The 20,063-nt window shown below is 43.4% G+C and overlaps 1 protein-coding gene across 6 annotated transcripts in view; it reads right to left on the reverse strand.

The window, feature by feature from the left end:
* The window catches only part of LOC118231837 (probable phospholipid-transporting ATPase IA), a 114,286-nt gene that overhangs the window by 11,962 nt on the left and 82,261 nt on the right, over positions 1–20,063 (reverse strand). For all 6 annotated transcript variants that reach the window (XM_035426133.1, XM_035426131.1, XM_035426135.1 and 3 more), the window contains 7 exons: positions 18,857–18,967; positions 8,799–8,873; positions 7,759–7,881; positions 3,592–3,670; positions 2,057–2,118; positions 1,148–1,204; positions 735–842 (listed from right to left, as the gene is read on the reverse strand). In XM_035426133.1, coding sequence (XP_035282024.1) covers positions 735–842; positions 1,148–1,204; positions 2,057–2,118; positions 3,592–3,670; positions 7,759–7,881; positions 8,799–8,873; positions 18,857–18,967 — 615 coding nt within the window. The remainder of the gene's footprint in view (positions 1–734; positions 843–1,147; positions 1,205–2,056; positions 2,119–3,591; positions 3,671–7,758; positions 7,882–8,798; positions 8,874–18,856; positions 18,968–20,063) is intronic.

Genomic DNA, 20,063 nt, shown 5'->3' on the forward strand with positions numbered 1-20,063 from the left:
GAGGTTCTGCTCTCTCATCTAACAATGTTGGGGGCCTGCATGAGTGGGCTCAGATGTATCCTGGGATGTCAGGCGTGATACACTGTCTCTCGGCATTGATATACGGTACGGGCGTTTTGTGGCAACGCGCAAAATGTTACCCGTTGGCTGCATTTCCCCGCCTCCATGCTGTACCGGCTCTCCCAGGATTGACTGCAGCAGACAAAGATCTCTCATTTCATTTAAAGCAGCAGGCCTGACGGGGGTTCGGTTATGCAATGGCTAACTGAGAGACACGACATGAGACTCTGCACTGAGACACTGTTCCTCATTACTGTTCACAATGTGAAAAACTGCTCTTCAATGCTGGCCACAATGTGCAAGACTTCTTCAATGCTGGTCACAATGTGAAACACGGCTCTTCAATGCTGGCCATAATGTTGAACACTGCTCTTCAACACTGGTCACAACGTGCAACACTGCTCTTCAATGCTGGCCGCGATGTGCAACACTTCTTCAATGCTGGTCACAATGTGAAACACTGCTCTTCAAGGCTACACTGAGGTGCTGCTCTTCAGTGCCAATCACAATGTTCTAAACAAGTCCGTGCAGGCATTATTTGGCTGAGTTTAGTTTTACATGATACCGTTTAGCTGGGGTTTGTGAGCCCTCTGAGATGTTTGACTGGGGTTAGCTTCCCATGAGCCCTTGAAAATGTCGATTAGTGAGGGGGGTGGCGCAAGCATTTCTCCTACCTGTCCTGACATGTCCGGGGCCAGGGGGACGAGGGGCCACAGCGAGGAGTACATCCAGAAGAACACCACCCACAGGCCGATACTGCCCCAGATGGCAATGTGACTGAACTGCGGGGATACAAAAGAGCCACCAGAGTTGCAGCACTACAGTACCCTTCTCAACATCAGTTCAGCATGACTCCATTGCATCGCCATGACATCACTGCACCTCACTGGAACCCTGGCGCAGCATGACTGCAGTGTCACAGGGACATCTGTCCTTTTCAGGAAATGGGAGTTAAAGGAAAAAGGGAAGAGGATGGGAGGGCTGAGAAGAATGCTGAAGTGACGTGCTGAAATACTGCCTGTCCTTTTCATTCCCAGTTTAACACTAATTTATGAACAAGTCAAAATAACATGCCATGAAAACCTACCACAGTCCAGGAGGAAGTTTCCAGACCAGCTTTGAGACACACAGTGATCACCACAAACTGAGGAGGGAATAAAAAAAGATATAAGCTACTGAATTCATTGAATGCTTTACATCACAAAAATTATGCAAAATTCTGTGGGCACTTAAAAACAGAAACAGAAACTGTGTCTTAACAAGAATGTGCATCTCATTTCATTCTGAAAATGATTTCATTATGGTGGAAATAACACTCAGAGGTTTGTCTAGTTTGACATAGCAAGTGTAGCAAGTCAGTGATGCTGATACGGTTGATTCGTAATTAGCTGACGTTCGAGTAAAGACTGTTCTAGGAATTTTTATTAATTCTAAACCCCTCAAGTTAAGTTTTGTTTTTATTTCATATTGTGGATTGGAAACTGTGCTTCTGAATCTTCCTCTCTTAGGCTCGAGCCTGTAACCAAGCTGTGTTAGTAACTAGCACCTTTTAATACTGGGCCTCGATAGAGGCCTCACTGCATTCATCTCTCCTGTTTCCCTGGTTCTAGAAGTTGAAAAGCATCTGAGCAGAAAGGGCATCAGTTCAAAAGGTTTACAGATTTGCACATTTATAATGTCACTGTCTCGCATGGACAGTAAAAGTAGGCCTCCAGCTACAACTCATTGCATCTGAATGAAATGATATTAACAGCCAGACGCCTGCAGCAATAAGGTTGGGTGATGTGAAGACACAGACCACCTGGGCTGCCTATTTTGCAGTTTGCAGCAGGTTCTACAGAAGTGGAAATCAGCGTGACAACTGAGATGGAATCATGATTCCAGGAAAGCTAATGATGGCACACAAGAGTCTGGTGTGCAAAGGCCAATAAAGCCTAGGCAAGGGTATCTGAACTTTCCATTAAATAACTAAATAACCATTCCAAAAAAAGCTTACCGTGTAGACCATGTTCCCGAGGAGAAGGTAGTCCGGTGTCTTGCCGCTTCCAAAGACCGTGTCTGCAAAAGGAATCAACATTCAACCCTTTGAAAGAGTGGGGGGCTGGTGGGTATGCGATTTCCACTCAGCAAACTCGCTCCCCTACATTGAAAACGAAGCTTGAGAAAGCTTTGCATTGAGAAGTGGTAATGAGGATAAAAATGCCTCTATGCATTCAGGATGCGTCCAGTGCAAGTGCGAGAGACAGAGGGAGAAAGAGAGAGAGAGAAGTATGGGTAAGAAAGAAAGAGTGAAAGAAAAGGTCATATAAAGAAAGGTGAAAACAGGCACCTAGTCCTACAGTATCTACCTTTATATCTCTTCTCGCATGGAGCAAGATACCTGATTACAGGGGTTTGGTAAAATTAAGCATAAGTAGGATCCTGGATCAGACACAGGAAGGGGGTCAAAAGCCAGAGGAAGGGAACTATCCCTGTAATTTTGAGCTGCAGGTGGTGTAAGGGCACTGTTCCCAGCCCTGCTCCTGATACTGTATGTGCAGGTGTTCCAGCTAAGCTTGTACCTGACTAGGACTCACGAGCAGTTGAACAGTAACCTTAATATACCATGTCCAAAGTTACCAGCTATTGAAAACCTGTTATCTGTCTTTGCTCTGTCATATTCAGAAGGTTGAGTCAGAGTTTAATTTTCTCACAAAAATGCAAAAAGTACAGTGAGGCAAGAAGTACTTCTTTAAATAAAAAATCTTCCCTGAATCAGAGACACTTTCAAAGGTGGAGAGGCTCTCTTGGGAGAGAGGAGGAAATGTATTCTGTTTATATGTTTATTATATGTTTGTTATATTACTCAATGCTTTGGCAAAATGCATCTATGTACATAATGCTAATGAAGCTCATTTGAATTGGAACTTGAAATTTGAGAGAGAAAGTAATAAAGAAAGAAAGAGAGAGCAAAAGCAAGAGAGAGAGAGCTAACAAAGGGATTGCTGGAACATGTCACCTGACTTGACATGGCCAGCTCAGTGAGACGCCACTAATTTGGTGCTTATTATTTCCAATATACTGACAGAGCTTCTGTCCCACTGTCTCGCACAGTAATTATGAAACAGTCTGGCTGAATGAAAATGAAAAACAAGACCAATTAAAGTGAAAATACACAAAAAGGCCAGGCGTTAGCTGCTGTCTGTATGCGGAGCACGGCTAGCATCACACTGGCATGCTTTCTAACACAGTTTGATTGTCATGAAAATAAACAAAAACAAACAAACTAAAAAAAAACACTTCTTTTCACCACCACACGTTCTCTGTGGTGTGATGGCTCTATAAGACTGGAGGTTCCTGTCTGGATGCCAATCACAGACAGAACACAGTCTGGTTTGCAATTTAAGCCCATCCTCCTTGTCGATGGCATCTCCTCTCACTTTGATTCTTTATTTTATTTTCCCTATCACTAAATCACTGTCTCATGGGACAAGAAAGTGGAAAAAGAAAATGTTTTGGGATTCTCCCAAGAAAGTTCTGGAAGCTGCTTACCATGCTTGAAGGCTATGAGGGGAACCCAGAAGAGGATGACGGAGTGGAAGAGGCCGTTCAGACAATGGGCCCAGAAGACCTGCAGGTGACAGGAGCCATGAGAAAACCCCCGCCGGTGACCTCCGACCCCGGCAACCTCCAACCCCCTCGCGGCCCTTTGTCTCGGCTCAGCACTTGACTAAGTGCTGCTTTTGTCAGGTTGCACAGCGAGTAGGTTGACTGCTGACAGAAATTTTGAGGACGATGTGGGGGATGAGTCGTAGGGGTATACATCGTATAGTATGTGTGCACGCGTGTTTGTGAATGTGAAAGAATGAGCGAGGGTAAGAGGGTGAGAAAGATGAATGTTTTATTTCTTTTGATCCTCTTTTCTTGCCTTCATTAGATTTCACTGCCACGGTGGGTAACAAAACAGGAGCGCTATGCAAGTAAGAAATAGTGAAGAAATAAACACTGTCTCATCACAACAATATAGCACACGCTCAAGTGAGGCGAGTGCACGAGCGTGTGAATTTGCACGTGCAAATGCTGGATGAGCCATTTAAATCAATACACTTTTAGCAATGCCACCTTGTTTAAAATTGACATTACACAGGTATCCCGCCAAAGAAAACAGAGACGGGTACAAATGGAATTTGGGTGAATGGGGACTTTCATGCCCCCGTCCCACCTCCGCAGCCCAATTCACTCCTGTTATTACAAAGCTTATAATAAGTTTTTTTTTAAAAATTGAAACTGATTAGATGTGACAACATGGGGAAGCCGCCAAGAGGGAAAGCAAGGCAGCCTCCTCCTCGTTTTTCCATTTCTAATTACATTCCGACAGACAAAATGGGCAATTTCATTTCATTTTACCTTGAAGCAATATTATGGGATCGTCTTTTTGAGACAACATTACACGCACTCCGAGACAAATCGCAAACTAGGGCCAAGCAACACCGAACAAATGAGCGTTTAACAAGGCGGAAAAAAAAATCAGTCCTGACAGCGTCCTGCTGTTTAAGCTCAAAGTACGAGTGAGTGATATTGTTCCTAAGGAAGTGTGAAAAAAGTTATTCATGGACTGGAACTTCAGTTCCCCGCTTGGAGGAACGTGCGCTTTCTCCTTTAGTTTGATCATCGTAACCAGGACCTCTTGTGCTAATAATGTGAGGTCGCTTTTGCTCGGCCTCTAGCGGCCCGCCTCTTTCATTGTGGCGGGGATCGCGGGTGGGGGTGGTGATGCGAGGGCAAAGAGAGAAAGTAAAAAAAAAATAAAAAAAAAAGAGAAGAAAAAGAAAAAAGAAAAACATATCTGCAGAGTTCCCTGCCACTTTGGCCTCTCTGTTGTGACCTTCTCACCCCGACTGCTGTCTTGGAAAAACAAACCAGGGCCCAGACCAACAAAAAGGCCGCTCCCCTCCCCCACCACCAGTCATCTCCCCCTTCCCTCCACCAAGGCCCCCCTGTTGGCCCCCCATGCTGAGTACTGCCACCCACCTCATTTTCTAGCAGCTCACTTGGGGAGAAATAATCACAACGAGTACAAATATGCCTTTAAACCAGGGGTTTCCAATCGTATCCGAAAAAGGCCCTGCATGGGTGCAGGTTTTTTGTTTTAATCCAGCACTACAACTGATTCAACAAAATAACTAATCATTGTCTTCAACTGAGACCTTGATACGTTCAATAAGGTGTCATAGTGCTGGGCTCAACCCAAAACCTGCACCCACATCAGCCCTTTTCGGATAAGACAGGACACCCCTAGTTTAAACCAATCGACCTGCAAAACACCCACTCTGCATACACCCCCAACTCATCTTGCACCTTATATTATTTTTTATTATATTCTTGTATTTTATTTTTTCAGCACCTATGGTCTTGTTGTGAGGGGCGTGTTTGTTAATTGACAGGCAGTCCTTTTAAAAACAGGGCTTTTCCCTTGGATTTCTGGAACCCTCATTGCTTTGAAACTCAAAGGTGACTCTAACCCCCTGCTTCTATTTCCCCACCCCTCATTCCCAAAATGAATGCTAATGAAATCAATAAATGTTCATAATCATTTGTCAAAGGGAGGGCCCCCGTCGTCTCCCAGCAGGTTGCTAAGGACCCCTTTGTAAACACCCCTGCCACGCTCTACAGAAAGAGATGTGCGCTTTGTGGCTTCGCTAATTGCTTAAAAAGAAAACGCTGAAAGGATGCACTTTGCGTCAGGCCAAATGTTTGCAGTCCCCTCCTCCCCCTTTCCCTATAGAAGTCTGGTGTAAAGGAAAAAAAGCCAGCAAATACTATAGGGGTATAATAACCCAGCTGAAGGGGCCACTGTGATTGGCTGGGTTTATTAGGGTGACATCAGTGCCGTGCAAATAATTTAAAGTGAAAGGAGACGCAGCCTGTGGGTCTTTAAACATTTAAAGTCCCCCCCCCCCCAAAGTAGGCATTCACAAGTGTACAAAGCAGGCAGAGAGAGTGAAAAGACTCTTTCTGGATCTGTCTCCAAAGGCTAGAAAAAGCAGGTAATGAAAAAAAACAAAACAGAAACAACTGAAGGTTGTCTGTTTCTATTCACCCTTTCCCAAAATGTTCACGTCTCAATCACCATCACGGCAGGAATTTTAGATATTCTGCTCCGTTTTGCTTGGCAGCGTGAGCTCTGCAGTCGGGTCCGACTGCCAAAATCCCCACCTGACTGTCCTTAAATTAAAACCCTTCTCACACAGCCAGAAAAAAAAGATTCATGGGCTGAGACTTTACGGCTTACTTCATTGTAAAGCTGCTCACACGGCCAACCTCCTCCACCACAAACTGATCCAGGGTCTGCCTACCTGACTCTGATCCCTGACCTCCAACAATTTAGTGAAAACTGCAGCTGATCAAACTAGTGCTCCAGTATGCAGCGGTACCAGGAACCGCAAAGCCTTCTGGGAGGGATGAGCCGTGTGTCAGCTTCCAGTGCTCAGCGCACACGCTGCGTTTAAAGAAAATGCGCGGTTTCCACGGCGAATACCATCACACCGCCCCCGCCCCGTACAGACTTTTAGGGCGGGGTCCTCGGTCGACCCTGACCTCCAATTCCACAGGGGGCCTGTAATCCATTTCCACTTGGCGGTGACCCCAGTGCCTACGGCGAGGAGACGACTTTATTAAAAGCAGGGGAGAGAGCTCTTAGACCGCGCTCTTTCAGACTGATGGACAGCCCTGTCAACGCCACGGCAACAACAGTGACAGGGTCATTTTTTTCATTTGGAAAAAAAAAACTTTCTAAATTAAAAAAAATTTCATACTAATATTTTGCTCTCTCTCTCTCTATCTCGATATACACAACGTGCATATACATTATACATACAGTATGTACATAATGCTGCATGCATTTTGAAGAATATATGTATGTGAGAGCGTGTTTGTCCCCTCCCATAAAACCTGACTCGGGTAAAATATGTATTCAAAGTATTTTTAAAAAAGCATTTTCAAAAAATATTTGTTAATACATTATTTACAAATACAAGGTAATTGAATATTAGAATGTTTTTATAAATTCATTTGAATGTATTAAACATACATTTGATTTAAATGTATTGGAAAGTAACTGTACTGTAACTATACTTGAAGTGAGTAAATATTTTAATTTTTTTGTATCCTAATATATTTTTTCCTTTATCCAGACAGGAATAACAGTAACAGACAAAGGATGACAAACGAGAATTCCTTATTTTTCAACAGGAAAATAATTCTAATTTTACTCCAAAGAGACATTATCCTTTTATTTATAGCTGCTAAAATTAGATAGAAGGCTTTGGAAGGAAAATACATCTTAAGTCTCATAAACTGGCAAATATGCTTCTTATCTTTAATTTATGGACTTTTACATTGCTCTCTTAGGACTACGTTATTGGGTATAATATTGGATCAAAGGTTTTTCTTCTAAAACTTTTTCATACTATTAAGCATTCCTTTAGAATTAATATTCTTCATTCATCAAGTACAAAGCATTTGTTTGGGTGAGTGCATTTGGAAATACTTCAAATACAACAAGCATTGCTCCTTCAAAAACACATGTATTAGACCCAAGCCTTCAATTCTCATAATATATTTAAATTTCATGTGAGATTTCAGTTTTTCCTTCCATAAATTATGACCATTATTATGAGATATAGCTGTCACATATATATGAGCAGCAGATAGCAATACCTTGGTATTGAAGCCCATTGCATTCTGGGATGTCTTGTAGAGCTCTGGGTACTTCAGCATGTTCTCTTTCCTGCAGGAGCGCTCAAATATCCCCAGAGTAAGAGGAGGCAGTGCCGTGAATAACTGTGTTCAACACACACATACACACAAGCAGGAAAAGACATTAGCAAATCCCCATTTGTTAATAAGCCTTTAAAATAATCTAGCAATTGTGGTATTTGTCCTGTTTGTAGACACTTGCATATTCATGGGGTATCATTTTATTGATAGCTTCCCTTGCTCAGTGGCAATTGCTGGCCCACCTTTTCTCATTCTCATTCTCCTTTCCTTTTTTTTTTTTACCCTGTGAGGTAGTTTTTTCCAGGGAAACTACTGAAAGATAAACATTGCTACAATCTCATGGGGTGTAAGGTCAGCTGTATTTGGGGCCCAGCTGGTCTGGATGGTTTGCTGGGTTTGGCTGGTAGATAACAAGATGTGTCCCATTGCCACTTACTGTCCAGGTGGATTCGGCTCACGGTACCCAATCCCGTCCCAATAAAGCCATGGAATGCAATTTTGTAAATATCACCACATTACATGAAAGTGTATGATGATTTAATCAGACATACAATTGGTAAGTATAATGTAAAATGACAAAAAAAAAGTATGTGCTGGTTTTCAGAAGGTTCCAAGCACTGAACCTTGAGGGACCCACTCATCAGAACTGCGCGTGATTGGTGTTTCATTTCTGGGCGCATCCTGCTGCTTTGAGCGCTACTCGCCAGCAGCTCGTGTGCTTTCAAGGGTATGCACGGCTGTTGTTCTTTCACATACAGTACATATTTCCAGGCACGGGGGGGATGTGGACTCGACGACGGGTCGTAAATAAACGCTAAATTTTTCAGGATGTCGATGACACAGCCCTGCCATAAAGGGATCCTGTTCGGGGGTGCCGCAGCAAATTGGTTTCTGGCCTAGGAATTGCCAGGGGAGGCAGAATGAAACAGACCCCTTTTCACAGGCGTCGGGAACGGGAAGAGTAAATCACGAGAACTCACCACGTTGTACAGCCCAATGCACCAGCGCTCGAACAGGATTTGACCGGAGAAACCGTTCACAAAGGCAAACCAGATCTATGATGGAGAAGGGAAGAAACGGTAATTAATTACTGAAACACACGAACTGACCAGAAGAAAAGCAGACATACAGTATGTTTCACTACACCAGGTTCTTGGAGGTAAAATACCGTAAGGTGTGGTATCATAAATGTAAATCAAATAAATGCAAATGTAAATGTGAAATTGAGGAAAAGGAATGCCAATGACATCACTGTAAGCCCTGCTTTTCATTATAATGTGAATGAGGAAAGGTTACGTATGTCATAGAGATACACAGAACAGAACATGGTGGGGTCACCCTTATAGACAATAAATAAAGTGAGATACTCAGGGCTGCTAACTTAATATGACATTTAGCTGTTATTAGACTCAGTGCAAGATTCAGCAGGTGTGAACCGAATGGACTTTATAGTAGGCTCAGCATAATTTACGGGTAAACACGGAACTGCTTCATTTGGCCTGGACCCTGCATTCAGCTCCTCCTGGGTGTTACATGGACTAACTCTGCACAACTGCAATACGTAAGAGGAGGGTAATGATGTTGCATTTGCAGATAAGGTTCCCCCCCCCCCCCCCAAATTTGGCCAGATGCATGCTTTCTGTCATCGACAGCTGCGGAAAGCATCTTGTCTCTGCACCGATAAGCATCAGTGAAGGGCATACTGTGGGATGAGGCTATACAGACAGGCCTCAGATTCTCCTCATCCCTTTATGAAACTCTACATTCAATTTTAATGAACATAGTACAGCACACTTTGGAAATGCACACATCTCTATACAATGATACACATTACAATATATATACTTTATTAACATTCCAGTAATACATCTCTTCTATTAAGTACACTCTAAAAAGATGCCAAGGGTGGCCCCATGTGAGTGAAAAAAATGTTAACTTGGATGCAAAGAACATTTACATTCCAAATTTTTAAGGACATTTGAATTGGTCTATATCACATACTTAAACATCAAAAAAGGAAGTAAAAAAAAAAAAAGCTCTAAAAACATTTTTAAAATAGTGCAAAATGGAAAATCAAGCTTACTTTAAGGCACAAAAAAGTCCAAGGCACTCCAAGACATCAAATACTTGCCCTTGAGTTATTGCTGGAATTTTCTTCCAGAAAATTATGCAGTTAAATACAAACTGTAGAAATACAAATTTGAAATAAACCTCGAAGGAGGCCTCACATCAAGGCAGGAAGAGCACCTACAGAAAGAGCTGAACTCTTTGAAGGCACGACCTTGATTTCCTTAATAGTTGCGCTAGATGAATTTAATCATATCACACTGAGGTGACATATTGGAGAGGGAAAGGGAGAGACAGAGAGAGAGGGAGAGAAAGGCGCCCAAGTCAGACGAGGGAAGAGTAAGACCTCAAGGGTCTGTCTCCATGGTGTAGAATTTCCCATGGATTTACCCAGGGATTAAATCTGAACGTATATCAAACAAACATTTTTCCCCCCCAAGACAACCGCCCTCCACATTCACCCCCCCCCCCACCATCCCACGATATTGGCCTGCCCTGGTATGACTTATGAGAGAGAGGCGCAGGGGCTTGCGGCCTGCACGGATCAGGAGGGGCTCGGTTTTCGCCGAGCCGAAATCTGGAATGGCGAAGGGAAGAAATATGTGCATGTGAAACATATGCGGGGTGATGCGTCTTATCGCCTCCTCTCTTGATTAGTCGTACAGCTCAGTCTGTCAGGCATTATGGGAAAACAGGTTCTGTTCGGGGCCCGCCCCCCCCCCCTTTCCTCGACCTCGGCCCGGGTTAAGCGTTTTTTAAAGACCCGGATCCTGGAAGGAGGTCGGGCCCAGGTCTCGGGGGCACCCAGACACACCGGCTCATAAACGCAACATGTTGTTCAGTGCCCGTCACCAAGACTACGGCACCATTAGCTGACCAAAAAAAGAACAGAAACTTTCGCAAACAGGCAAACCAGCTGAATAAATTACACATGATAAACTTATGAATCAATTATGAATGAATAAATACATTTTCTTATCACTTTTTCTGTCTCTATCCTTCTTTTTTTTTCTTTTTCTTTCTCTTTTTCCTCATTATTTACTTCTCTCTCTCTGCCCTCCTCTTTCTCTGTCTCCCTTTGTTGAACAGATTTAGACTGCTGTGTTTTGCCCTGCCAGAGCACAGTCCTTCTTCGCTTCATTTAACCTCATTATGAAAGCGTGAATTGCTACATGTTCTGGGTCTGACAAAGCCAAACCCTGGGGCCACAACCTGCCCCCCCCCACCCCAGTCTCAACCCTACCCTCCCCCTGCCTATCACCTCTACACCAGGCTTCCTAACCGTGCGAGCAAACGCGTGACATTGTTCCCTTCCCAAAACAAATGCCTGCCCCCTTCTCTCCCCTCTGGTGACCTCACCCCACTTCACTGCCAACTCACTCCACGTCAGATGCGCTCCACTGCGAAGTTGTTTTCAATGGAGCTGGCACCGCTCAACTTCTGTTTTTATAATGTCAGACACCCTTTTATGAAAAGGCAGCGGGAACCACCGTGTATCTCTCTCTGGCCTCCTCCGGACCAGTATGCCATCCACAAAACATGTTCTACTACTGTCCTTTCCACTAAATCAGGAATGATGCCTGCTGCTTCTGCTATGTTCAATTCAGTGGAAACCAAAGCTATATATTTTGTTAGAGTCACACAATGGGTAGTAACTCACCAGCAGGCTGGGACAGTGTGGAATTAATTCCAGCTTGGGTTAATGAGAGTTCAGGGCTGATATATTGTCAAGATAAATAATGCCTACCAGTGGCAAGAGGGAACAGGACTGAGATAGTTACACCTAACTGTCTAGCTCCACCCAAACCCCAAGCATCGATTAACTGTTTAATGTTTGTTGAGCTGAACTTTTCTATTTCGGAGGGTGGGGGGTACACTCTCGGTCCAGCCTCCTTCACCAAAGGGGTGTGTCAGACTTTTTCTCCCACTGCACATTCTGAAAGCCTAGGGTGGGAGTAGAAAAAGATGATGGTTCTTTAGTGAATGGGGGGGGGGGGGGGGGGCACTAGGTATTCATTATCAAAAATCTGTGATTTCAGCACAGTCCCAAGGCTGGCAAAGTTGGGTGTGCGGTTGTGAGTCTATGGATATAAGGGGAATGGGGTGATTGACATTTGTCCAGCTATAGTGTGCTCCCAAAATGCAAATGAAGGCCTAATTCTTAAATCTGAGAAAGAGAGAGGCAGAAATGGGGATTAAAGGAAAACAGAAGGGCTAGCAAATATCAAGGAAATCTGTGAATGGGGGGGTGGATTGGGGAGGGGGGCACAATGACAACTTGAGGCCCTCAAAATGTACTCACAAAGCAGCACCAGTTGGCTGTTCTACACTACCCTTTCACTTCCTTACTCTTCTTTCTTTTCCTCTTTGTCCATTGCTCTCTGCTAAAAAAGGCCTCTTGTGCTCAAGCCATAAATGCCACTCATATGTCAGTTTGACAGGGGTCTAAGGTGTCTGTCAGCAGTGGTGATAAAAGTGTTTGTCATAATGTGGATCTAATTGTTAGTCAGGGATGAATGGGCTAAATAAGGTCATTAAAGCATCATTCAGCAGCCTAAGGTGTTTATCAGGGCCTAACTTGTCAGTCAGTGACTAAAGGTGTTAGTCAGTACACAAGGTGTTAGCCAGGCCCTAAGGTGTTCTCAGTGGAATTTAAGTCAGGTGACTAAAGCCGCGTTTCCACCAAAATTACCCGGAACTTTCAGTCCCAGGAACTACTTTACCAGGAACTAAAAGGTTCCTTCAGCCAATGGTTGTCTGCGTTTCCACCGGGGTCTAAAGTACCGCGAAGATTAGGCAAATTAGCCCACTGACGTTGTCGTCGGTCCATCTGTCATATGATTTCTTCTGTAACCCCATACTACCACCGAAGTAGCCTACATTATTTTCTAATAACCGGGACAGCCCGGAGGGGTTTATTCCACTTAGCCTATATACAACGGGTTACCAACAATGACTATATATGGTTACTTTTGTATTTATTGATTTTCATATATCCTCTCAAACACATTCATTAACAGCAGAAAACATGCACACGTTGTAAACAATTTGCTGTTTTATTACTTTCTCGTTGTCAATTCCATATAGGCTAATCGCAAAATGACAAGAATAGAACGAAAACTCGGACTTGCGTGAAAATGTAAATTAGTAGTGGTACAGCCACCGTTTGCTTTCCTTCGAAGTTACTGCTAGCCGAGCAGCGAAGTGTGCCCTCCAGATGCGAACCATGCACCATAAATGAGTCCATAGTCTTCCTGGTCTTTTCGTGGAATTGAAAAATGGCAGTAAAATTGAGTAAAATTACGGCAGTCTGAAAAAGCTAAAGCGAAGATTACTAGAATTAACCTGTTATTTTACCCGGATAAAAAGTGCGGAAGGTGATTTCCAGTTTGCTTGTACTGTATCACCAATGTTAATTATGCAGAACTACTGCATACCTCACATAACTGTATCAAACGTTTTGAGTCAATTACAACGGGCTAACAAAGAAAATCCGGAAGAAAATATTCAGCAACCGAATTAATCCGTTTGAATGTTTTGGTAGCCTACGTAATATGCTGTCCCAGCACGAATGCTTAGCATTTTATAAAACGAATACTAAAGCAAGAAAAGAACAGAAGAGCACACGTTATAATTCCAAGACGTTGACAGGTTATAACCAAAAGTAGGCTACTGCGCCGCATAACATACAAGTTTGATTTGAAGTTATTATGAAAATAAATTGGTTTGCCGCTGCATATTTTCAAACATGGCGGGTAATGGCGGAAAATAAATACAACACAAATGCTACGAGTACTCGACCAATCAGAAATGTTCAGCGCTGCAAGCTCCACCCAAAAGGTTCCTGTACTTTCGGAAAGTACTACCCCCCGAGCAGGAACGTTTTGGGGGGTAAAACAAAGCCCCCAGAACTAAATTTAGACCCTAGTTCCTGCGGTGGAAACGCACTGAGTTCCTCAAAAGGTTCCTAGTTCCGGGGTATAGTTCCTGCGGTGGAAACGCGGCTAAAGATGGCCAACTCATATGTTCACTTTTATCATCTTGAAACTACACCTTCATACTGTTGGCTTAGTATCAATGCATATTATCCTCCTTACAATAATCAAAGGAAAGCCTTCAAATCAGTTGTGCAAAAAGCATTCTATTATTTTTTGACTGCATGAGTAGATAAATTACTTACCCTGCACATTGTACACTTACTCTGAACAGTGGGCTGTGCAAAATCAAAATTCAAGTCTTTTCAGGGTTTATTGTTATGGTTTTTGCTTTATGGTTTTAAACATTACCTATCAGTTATCACTATACTATTCAGAATAAAACTTGGCTGTCTTAGTGCAAATGAACCCACATTTGACCAGTGTTAGTCCTAACCTTGCACCTAACCTTGTTCAGAGAACACAGTTTACTGCATTTGCAGTTAGTATCACACTTTGCCAATAAAATTCCCTACAGGAAGTTCTTTCTTTGTTCTTAAGGCTCAGCACTAACAAAAATGTTAATATTCATAAATTCTCCTCAAGCTGCCATTCTCCTAAAGCTCCATCACTGAAAAAAATAAACAAAGAAACATGCATACCTATATAAAGCGATTATTAATGTTCAGGACGACTCCATTTTGTGACTATTCTATTTTGTACAAGGGGTGGCACGGTGGAGCAGCAGTTAGCACTGTTGCCTCACAAGAAGGAGGTCCTCTGGGTAATCCAGTTTCCTTCCACAGTCGAAACACATGTAGCCCAGCAACTACAGATGAAAATGAGCCACCTAGGCAAACTCTGGTACATTTACAGAAATGTTATTCATTTGCATTGTCCCTGTTAAATAAACTAATAAATGAAATTAAATTCAGTCAAATCAGGTATTGTTCCACGTGAATGGAGAGGTAAATACGAAGCGCGGAAAAAAGATATTCCCACCCCCATCTCCGACCGGGTGCACCCCGCCCTCCCTGGAGACCTCAACCCGCGCTAGGTCTCACAGCCAGAGGACAACAGCCGGGCAGCTGGTCTCACAATCTGGAGTGGCCCCATTATAGAGAGAAGTCTATAGGAGCTCATTCAAAAAATCCCTGTTGCACCACCCTCCCCCTAACAAAAAAAATAGGGCCACTTATTTTCCCCTTCACTCTGAGATCCTTGGACCCCAAAAAGAAACAAAAACAAAGAAAAGGAAACTCTGAAAGCAGCGGCATGTACCAGCGAGCGAGGGACGCGGGAAGCGCCGAAATAAACGCGGGCGCCCGTGACGCCCGGCCACGTTCAGGCGAGCATCTGCATTGCGCCGGCTCAAACGCCGGTCGGGGAGACAGGAGGCCACACCCAAAACCTATTAGCCCGACAAATGTTACTCTCAGCCTTTCCCGGGGTCACGGACGTCTTGAATGTCCGTGCAGGCCACCTGATGCATTACAGTCCTGGAAAAAAAACAAGAGCAGAACTTCTACCATTACGTTCTATGAGCCCCCACAGGGAAGGGGAGAGGGGGGGATTTTTTATTTTTTTTCGTTGAGGGGGATAAAAGATCAATGGGACAAAAGGTTGATATATCTCCTGTGTGTCAGAGGAGTCAGCTTACAGAAAGCTGTAGCCCACGATGGCAGAGGTCTACGTACAGGTCCGTGGTGCTTGACAGGGGCCTGAAGGCTAGTGTGCAAGAGTTAAAAGGGGGAGGGAGGCAAATTGTGTGTGTGGGGCCAGTTACACTACCTCTCCTTTAGAATCAACATGAAAGAGATATGAGAGAAAGGGCTGTGGTTTGGTTTAAGGGTGATTTGTGCTCTTAATAATATTGTCGCTCACACAGTTTTGGCAAACACTCATACTACAAATTTGCCTTTAGGGAAACCAGGTAACAGGAAGCAGGAGAACAGCAACTGAAAACTGCTCCCACAAGCATGGATGCTGCTTTTTGTTCTATTCATACAGTGACAGAGGCTAACTGGGGCTAAACAACCACTGGCTACAGTCCATTCATAACAACACCCACAGTGTGTATCAATCAATGTGCACTTACCAATATGAACAATATTCTCAGACTTTGTGCTATATTTATTCAAAATCCTCAACCGGTTGTACCTTATTTTACAAGTCAGTATGAATAATGCACCAAATGATTCGTTCAAATCAAACATTCAGAAAATCATGAGACACGCACACTGAATAGCACAGCTAATGCCTTGATACAAAATACTCATTCATTTTCCAAAGATTGCAAAAAATGTTAAAGATAACATAACACTGAAACAAAACCTTGAAAAAAGGTGTTAATTTCATCTCCTCCAAGACAGTAATGAACATTCTTTTTGTATTCTGAATTGAGAGGTATTTCCTGCCTGCTGTTAGACAGTGGAAAATGTCTCACAGACATCAAGTCTGGCTTACAGTATCCACACTGTTGTAGCATCATAATTCATGCATACTTTGATTACTTTTATGCATACTCAAATATTATTTTTTTTATACTTTCCAGCAGCTACCTATGCAGGCCAGTCAGTCGAATCACATTTGAATTGATCTCCTGATTCATCAAAAGAAGTAAAAGACCATTGGATTATTAGCACACTCTGAACAGTTGGGAGGTCTTACCTCATTTTAAAAGCCGCGTTTCCACCAAAATTACCCGGAACTTTCAGTCCCAGGAACTACTTTACCAGGAACTAAAAGGTTCCTTCAGCCAATGGTTGTCTGCGTTTCCACCGGGGTCTAAAGTACCGCGAAGATTAGGCAAAAGTAGCCCACTGACGTTGTCGTCGGTCCATCTGTCATACGATTTCTTCTGTAACCCCATACTACCACCGAAGTAGCCTACATTATTTTCTAATAACCGGGACAGCCCGGAGGGGTTTATTCCACTTATATACAACGGGTTACCAACAATGACTATATATGGTTACTTTTGTATTTATTGATTTTCATATATCATCCCAAACACATTCATTAACAGCAGAAAACATGCACACGTTGTAAACAATTTGCTGTTTTATTACTTTCTCGTCGTCAATTCCATATAGGATAATCGCAAAATGATAATAGAACGAAAACTCGGACTTGCGTGAAAATGTAAATTAGTAGTGGTACAGCCACCGTTTGCTTTCCTTCGAAGTTACTGCTAGCCGAGCAGCGAAGTGTGCCCTCCAGATGCGAACCATGCACCATAAATGAGTCCATAGTCTTCCTGGTCTTTTCGTGGAATTGAAAAATGGCAGTAAAATTGAGTGAAATTACGGCAGTCTGAAAAAGGGAAAGGGAAAGGGAAGATTACTAGAATTAACCTGTTATTTTACCCGGATAAAAAGTGCGGAAGGTGATTTCCAGTTTGCTTGTACTGTATCACCAATGTTAATTATGGAGAACTACCGCATACCTCACATAACTGTATCAAACGTTTTGAGTCAATTACAACGGGCTAACAAAGAAAATCCGGAAGAAAATATTCAGCAACCGAATTAATCCGTTTGAATGTTTTGGTAGCCTACGTAATATGCTGTCCCAGCACGAATGCTTAGCATTTTATAAAACGAATACTAAAGCAAGAAAATAACAGAAGAGCACACGTTATAATTCCAAGACGTTGACAGGCTATAACCAAAAGTAGGCTACTGCGCCGCATAACATACAAGTTTGATTTGAAGTTATTATGAAAATAAATTGGTTTGCCGCTGCATATTTTCAAACATGGCGGGTAATGGCGGAAAATAAATACAACACAAATGCTACGAGTACTCGACCAATCAGAAATGTTCAGCGCTGCAAGCTCCACCCAAAAGGTTCCTGTACTTTCGGAAAGTACTACCCCCCGAGCAGGAACGTTTTGGGGGGTAAAACAAAGCCCCCAGAACTAAATTTAGACCCTAGTTCCTGCGGTGGAAACGCACTGAGTTCCTCAAAAGGTTCCTAGTTCCGGGGTATAGTTCCTGCGGTGGAAACGCGGCTAAAGTGTCTATCTGGTCAGGTTCATAGCACCTTAGGCTATATGGATAGGCTTACAATGAGGGTTAATACAAAAAAAACCTCTAGTTTGAACACTGCTGCCTATAGGAACTATCACAGTATGTCAATCGGGGTAATGAAAGGATCAAAAACAATGAGATCAGCTGTAAGAGCAAAATCCAGGCGCAAACAGAGCCAAGAGTCTCTAGAACAGTACATATGGGCCATGCGTCATCCCACAACATGATGAAAAAAGGGTCTGCTGGCAGCACCTTAAGTCTGGGGCCTTGATAAAGGAGGGTGAGCAGGAGCCTGAAGTCCACAGTAATTTACCACCAAGCATAAAGCAAAAGCAGACAGAAGCACAAAAAGGTAAAAAAAGAATAAAGTTTAAAAAGCCTTATATTTAGAGTAAAGCCTAATTGCACTTGAACTACACAAATACGGTCTTTGTTACATAGCACTGCCATGAGCAACTCATATGGCTTTCTGAGCTCTTTTGCTTCGATAGCTAATGTATGGAATATATGCTTAAAATGTAAACGTATTAGGTATACACAGACAAAGCTCACATATAAATCACCCCTTAGGCAACATTTCCAAAACACCTTTTCCAAGAAAACTTTTTTTATACATGTTAATGAATAAAGTAACATATTAGAATCTGAAAGGTGCAATATGAAGCATAATTTAAAATATATTTTCTTTGGTGGGGGTGGGGTGGAGGTGGCTTTAGGTGCCATGCAGACACACAGCAGGACCTTGCCTCGACTCCAAACATTTTCTTTCCACCTCTCGTGACATTAGGTACACTCTTACCAATCTCAGAGGTGTGATTTCCTTTGGCTGGGGAGACCCGATGTCCGATCGAAAAAGCTCACCCGCCCACGCGATACGGCTGGTGCTGACAGGCGCCCTTCGACCTATCAGGGCCGTCCCCGGCCCCCTGCTATCGGTGTGAGGCCTGTGCTGTGTCAAGGGGTATCGGCCCTTTCCCCGGGACTCCCAGTCCAATATGAACAGGCTCTCTTGCTGGGTCTTACCTCGATGATGTACAGGACGATGTTCTTGTAGAAGCAGTAGAGGATGCACTTGGCCACTCGGTCGTAGTTCCAGGCGCCGTGGACCAGCAGCAGGTTCTTCAAGTACTTGAACTGCGGAAGGGTCGAGGGAGGAAGTGAGACGTGAAAAGGAACTGATTGGCCTACGGCTGGCATTCCGAGGCACTGAGTACAGTGTCTGCTCCTGCTGTGGCACCAGGGACCCTGTGGTAAGTTCGGGATAACATATCATCATTGACACTCTCTGCAAAGCAGGAGAATTGCTAGGACAAGCAGGAGCAAGACCTTCAGGAAGCATTCCCCACATTTCTTATCTTGGTTTGAATATGCTATCATGCCTTTATTAATGAAAATCTTTACAAAATGTGAGAGGGGTACCATACAGGGCTCAACTAATGTCAGTAATGGGACAGTAAGGGGTCATGGGCCCCACGCTGGCTGGAGATACAATGAGTTTTCAATCACTCTCTCTATAAATTACTTAAAATGGTTAAACAAATTTTAAAAATCTAATTCGAATGGCTGGTGCTATTAGCTCAAAATCGCTACAAGTCCCTGAATCATACAGGCTTACAGTACTAGTGGAATTCAAACATCATCTTGAACTCATAAGTTGGAATTCCACTGAAGTTAATTAAAAAACAGTCAGCAAACTATATTTTCTGAGCGATATGTACTGTCTAGCTCCAGTGCCCACACTGCTGCTCAGCTCTAAAGCTAAATTTTTCTGTCACTAATCCAGGCTACAGTAGCTGTGCTTGTGGTCACACCATAGTTTTGGTCAGTCTTGCAGTGTTACAGCTGTTCACCTTCTGACTTGTCTTGAGAGTTTGGATGTCTAGACCTAATTCCTGCCACATCTGTCTACCACCTCCACTCCACACCCGTCCCAAGCACCCTCTTTTTGCACAAGTGCCTCACACACTTTATAAATCTGGAAACATGGGGGTGGGGCAGAATGTAGGACTCCTCTGGCCTCTTTACTGCCACCTGGGGCCCTGACTGCTAGAGGTACGGAGAGATCAAATGGCCGCTCTCCAGGTGTGTTTTCAAATTTGCGGCAGATACCCACTTATGGACTACAACCGTGCCATTCGGGTAATGATCAAAGGAGGCTTGAGATAGAGATCACCAACCCCCACCTATGTAATATGGTGTAATTATGTGGCAAACTAGTCATGCTTAATTA

This window comes from Anguilla anguilla, chromosome 7 (assembly GCF_013347855.1).
Source record: "Anguilla anguilla isolate fAngAng1 chromosome 7, fAngAng1.pri, whole genome shotgun sequence".
Taxonomy (NCBI): domain Eukaryota; kingdom Metazoa; phylum Chordata; class Actinopteri; order Anguilliformes; family Anguillidae; genus Anguilla; species Anguilla anguilla.